The 5,615-nt window shown below is 36.8% G+C and overlaps 1 protein-coding gene across 1 annotated transcript in view; it reads left to right on the forward strand.

Annotated features, from left to right (window-relative positions):
- The first annotated feature begins 5,529 nt into the window (after positions 1-5,529).
- Positions 5,530-5,615, forward strand: part of HOXB9 (homeobox B9) — a 6,188-nt gene continuing 6,102 nt past the window's right edge. Inside the window, exon 1 of the mRNA XM_077788393.1 lies at positions 5,530-5,613. Within this exon, the coding sequence (XP_077644519.1) occupies positions 5,530-5,613 (84 nt within the window). The remainder of the gene's footprint in view (positions 5,614-5,615) is intronic.

Consider the following 5,615-nt stretch of genomic DNA (forward strand, 5'->3'; position numbering starts at 1 on the left):
CATTTCTCCCCAAAAATCCCAATTTCCCCCTCATTTCTCTCCAAAAATTCCGATTTTCCCTCATTTCTCCCCAAAAATTCCAATTTCCCCTCATTTCTCCCGAAAAATTCCGATTTCCCCTCATTTCTCCCCCAAAATTCCGATTTTCCCCTCATTTCTCATTAATAATAATAATAATAATAATAATAATAATAATAATAATAATAATAATAATAATAATAATAATAATAATAATAGTTCAGCACAGACCGGGTGTTCCGCTTCATTTATCTCCGATAATTCCATGAATAATTTAATTTTTCTCCTTATCCCAAAGCAGCGCAGGGCCGTTTATCCCACACGATTTCGATCTTAAAGCGCCTTTTTTTTTTTCTTTTTTATTTCTTTTTTTTTTCTTTTTCTATTTTTTTGTCCTTTTTTTCTTCTTTGTTTTCTCTTTTTTTCTTTTTTTTTTCTCTTTCTTGTTTTTTTTATTTTTTTCTTTTTTCTTTTTTTCTTTTTTTCTTTTTTTTTTATTTTTTTCTTTTTTAAAATATTTTATTTTTTCTTTTATTTTCTTTTATTTTCTTTTTTTCCTTTTTTTTCTTTTCCTTTATTTTTTCTTTTTTTCTTTTTTCTTCTTTTTTCCTTTTTTCTTTTTTCCTTTTTTCCCTTTTTTCTTTTTACTTTTTTCTTTTTTTTCCTTTTTTTTTTTTCAGAGTGTCCCCGAGTTGTCCCCAAAATGTCCCAAAATGTCCCAAAATGTCCCAAACTGTCCCCAAACTGTCCCCAAAATGTCCCAAACTGTCCCCAAAATGTCCCAAAATGTCCCAAAGTGTCCCAAACTGTCCCCAAAATGTCCCAAAATGTCCCAAACTGTCCCCAAAATGTCCCAAAATGTCCCAAAATGTCCCAAACTGTCCCGCAGTGTCCCCGCAGCTCAGCGTGGCCGGAGCTGCCCAAAATGAGATTAAAATGGGATTTTGGCCGTCCCCAGCCGAGCTCCGCGGGAATTTGGGTTTTTCATCCCACGAGCCCCAAAATCTCCTTTTTTTGAGGAAATCCGGGCGGAAAGCGCCACGGCCCTTGGGAGAGCTGAGCTTTGGGACGGGTTTAATGGCCTTCATCACCATCGTCATCATCGTCATCTTCATCATCACCATCACCATCACCATCTTCATCTTTACCATCACCATCATCTTCATCATCATCACCATCACGATCACCTTCATCTTCATCTTCATCTTCATCATCATCTTCATCTTCTTCATCTTCATCATCACCATCATCTTCATCATCATCACCATCACGATCACCTTCATCTTCATCTTCGTCATCATCTTCATCTTCTTCATCATCACCATCATCACCATCATCTTCACCTTCATCTTCATCTTCATCTTCATCTTCATCTTCATCTTCATCTTCCTCGTCGTCGTCATCGTCATCTTCATCTTTACCATCACCATCATCAGCATAATCTTCATCTTCATCATCTCCATCATCTTCATCTTTGTCATCATCTTCATCATGTTCATCATCATCATCATCATCACCATCACCATCATCACCGTCATCTTCATCACCTTCATCACCTTCATCATCTTCATCACCGTCATCTTCATGTCATTATTTTCATCATCTTCATCATCTTCACCATCATCTTCATCATCTTCATCATCTTCATCTCCTTCATCATCACCATCACCATCATCGTCACCGTCATCACCGTCATTTCAATTCATTTTATTTTTATTTTATTTATTTATTCATTTATTACTTTTTAATATTTATTTCTTTATTTTATGCATTTTAATTTGATGTTCTTTTATCTTATTTTACCTTACTTTTTATATTTTATTTATTTATTTATATTTATTTCGTTTCATTTACTTTATTTCACTTCATTCAATTTAATTTCCTTTCCTTTCCTTTCATTTTTATTTTATTTTTTATTTTATTTATTTATTTATTTATTTATTTATTTGTTGTATTTTAATTTTATCTTATTTTATCTTATTTTACCTCACTTTTTATATTCTTTTTTTTTTTTTACTTTATTTCACTTCATTTCATTTAATGTCATTTTTATTTTATGTTTTATTTTATTTATTTATTTATTTATTTATTTATTTATCGGTCGGTTTATTTTTACTCTTTTATATTTCTATTTATTTATTTTTTACCTTTTTATTTTCTCTTGTTTTCTCTTATGTTACCTCACTTTTTATATTTATTTATTTGTTTGTTTTATCCTATTTTATTTTACTTTATCTACTTTATTTCACTTCATTTCATTCCATTTAATTTCCTATTTTCTCCTCTCTCATTTGATTTTCTATTTTATTTTCCGCCTTCCCCTTCACCCCGATTCTTACGCGGCCGCAGCGCCGCTGGAAAAAAATAAATAAAAATAAATAAATAAATCTATATATCCTCCCGAAAAATCCTCCCGAAATTCCGGATTTTGGGGGAAAAACACAAATAAAAAACGAGAGAGCCGGGGGTGACCTTGGGCCCTTTTTATCCCTTTTTTTCCCTTTTTATCCCTTTTTTTCCCCCTTTTTTCCCCTTTTCTTCCCCCTTTTTTCCCTTTTTTATCCCTTTTTTCTCCTTTTTTCCTTTTGTTCCCTTTTTCCCCTTTTTCCCAATTTTTATGCTTTTTTCCACCTTTTTTCCTTTTTTTCCCCTTTTCCCCTTTTTTCCCCTTTTTTTCCCTTTTTTTTCCCTTCCCCCCCTTTTTTCCTTTTTTTCCCTTTTTTCCCCCTTTTCCCCTTTTTTTCCCTTTTTCCTTTTTACCCCCTTCCCCCCCCCTTTTTTCTCCTTTTTTCCCCTTTTCCCCATTTTTATCCTTTTTTCCCCCTTTTTCCCCTTTTTCCCCCTTTTTCCCCTTCCCCCTTTATTCCTTTTTTTTGTTTGTTTTTCCCCCCTTTTTCCCTTTCCCCCCCCTTTTTTCCCCTTTATTCCTTTTTTCCCCTTTACCCCCCCTTTTTTCCCCTTTTTTTCCCCTTTATTTTCCCCTTTCCCCCCCCTTTTTTCCCCCTTTTTTTCCCCTTTTCCCCCTTTTTTTCCCCTTTTTATCCCCTTTTCCCCCCTTTTTTTCCCCCCTTTATTTTCCCCTTTTCCCCCCTTTTTTCCCCTTTTTTCCCCTTCTCCCCCTTTTTCCCCTTTTTCCCCCTTTTTCCCTTTTCCCCTTTTTCCCCCTTTTTCCCCTTTTCCCCCTTTTTCCCCTTTTTTCCCCTTCTCCCCCTTTTTCCCCTTTTTCCCCCTTTTTCCCCTTTTTCCCCCTTTTTCCCCCTTTTTTCCCCTTTTTTTCCCTTTTTTTCCTTTTTCCCCCTTTTTTCCCCTTTTTTTTCCCTTTTTTTCCCCTTTCCCCCCCTTTTTTCCCTTTTTCCCCCTTTTTTCCCTTTTTCCCCTTTTTTCCCCTTTATTTTCCCCTTTTCCCCCTTTTTTTCCCCTTTCCCCCCTTTTTCCCCCTTTTTTCCCCTTTTTTCCCCTTTTCCCCCTTTTTTCCCTTTTCCCCTTTTTTCCCCTTTTTTCCCCTTTTTCCCCTTTTTCCCCTTTTTCCCTTTTTCCGGGCCATAAACCCCGCGGCTGTAAACCCAAGCGTCGCCGCGAGTTTTCCGCAACTCCAATTTAAAGTTGGAGCGCTCGGGAACAAAAGCGCGGCGCTTTACGGGCCTCGTAAACTTCGGCAATTTCCGCCGCTTTTCTCCGAATTTGGGATTTTTAACCCATTTCCACCAACACCCCCGGCGCTGGGCGCGCCCGGGGCTGCTCGCGATGGGAATAGGCGGCATTTTTTCCGCTGAAATGGTTAAAAATTCATATTTTACCCGGTTTTTTTTGCTGTCGCATCTCTCCTCCCCACGCCGGACGCTTCATTTTTGACATCGGCCTCCCCAGCGCTCCGGGGCCAAAATTATTTCAATTTTCCTTCCAAAAAATGAGGGGTTTTGTCCGGTTTTATGGCGCGGTGTGACCATAAAGAAATGACGGCCGGGAGGGGGATGGGGGCGGTTTGTGTTTTTTTTTTTTAATTTTATTTTTAATTTTTTCCCTCTTTATTTTTAATTTTCCCTGTGTTTCTCCGCAGCCCGAAATGCCTTTTTTCTCTCCATTCCCCCGCGGCCGCTATTAAAGGCAGAACCGGGCGCATCAGCATCTTCCCGGAGAAGGGGAAAAAAATAAATAAATAAAAAAATAAATTAAAAATTAAAAAAAAAAAAATCCCACCCCCACCCCCCCACCCCTCCTTCCCGACCCCTCCCCGCCAGCAAAAAATGGGTGGGGACGAGTTCAAAAAAAGCGGAAAAATGCGAATATTCGCCGCGAGCCGCGCGGGGTTGGGGTTTTTCGGGCTGTAATTTATTTTGATTTCTTTCCGTGCGCTCTGCGGCGCGGCACGGGCGCGGGGGGCGCGCACGGGGGCGGATGAGGGCGCGGCCGGCCCGCGGCCCCGGTGATTTACGCGCTGCCGGAGCTTTATCAGCCCCGCCAAAGTTTCCGCGAGCAGTGCTGCGCCGGCCCCGCACGGCGCGCAGCGGCCGCGGGCAGAGCTCTGCTCCTCACAGCACTCCTCACTGGTTGCATTTCAGTTGAAATTATTTTTATTTTTAATTATTTTTAGTTTTAATTAATCTTATTTTTAATTATTTTATTTTAATTTTTTATTTGATTATTTAATTTTTATTTTAATTTTTATTTTTATTTTTATTATTTTTATTTTTATTTTTATTTTATTTTATTTTTATTATTTTTATTTTTATTTTTATTTTTATTTTTATTTTTATTTTTATTTTTATTTTTATTTTTATTTTTAAATTTTATTTTTATTCTTAAATTTAATTTTAAATTTTAAATTTTAATTTTAATATTTTTTAATTTTATTCTTATTTTTTATTTTATTATTTTATTATTTATTTTTATTTCATTTTAAACTTTATTACTTTATCTTATTTTCTCGCTTCATTTCCCACTTCAATTTTTTTTCCAGTCTATTTTTTCCTTTTCCTTTTCCTTTCCTTTTCCTTTTCCTTTTCCTTTTCCTTTTCCTTTTCCTTTTCCTTTTTCCTTTTCCTTTTCCTTTTCCTTTTCCTTTTCCTTTTCCTTTTCCTTTTCCTTTTCCTTTTCCCTTTATCTTTCCTGTTATCTTTTTCGCTCTGATTTTTTTACTTCCATTTGTTTTCACTTCACTTTCTCCTCGCGTTTTTTTCATTTCATTTTTCCTTCCCTTTTTCTCCTTCCATTTCTTAATTTATTTCATTTCTTCCTTTCCTTTCCTCCTTTCATTTCCCCATTTCACTTCTTCACTTTCTCCTCTCGTCATTCCATTTCTTCATTTCATTTTCTCCTTTCATTTCTTCCTTTCACGTCCTCACTCCATCCTTTCCATTTCCTCCTTCCATCCTTTATTTCTTTTTCAACTTCACTTTATTATCCCCCCCCGTTTATTTTTTTTTTTAAATTTACTTTTTTATTCCCAATTTTATTTTTTAATTACCGCTCACCATTCCCCCCCCGCCGCCGCTGGCTAGATGATGCCCCACGATGTCCATTCCCGGCACGCTCAGCAATTACTACGTCGACTCCCTGATAAGCCCCGAGAGCGCCGATTCCCCTTCCCCTAAATTCGC

This window comes from Lonchura striata, chromosome 25 (assembly GCF_046129695.1).
Source record: "Lonchura striata isolate bLonStr1 chromosome 25, bLonStr1.mat, whole genome shotgun sequence".
Classification (NCBI taxonomy): Eukaryota; Metazoa; Chordata; class Aves; order Passeriformes; family Estrildidae; genus Lonchura; species Lonchura striata.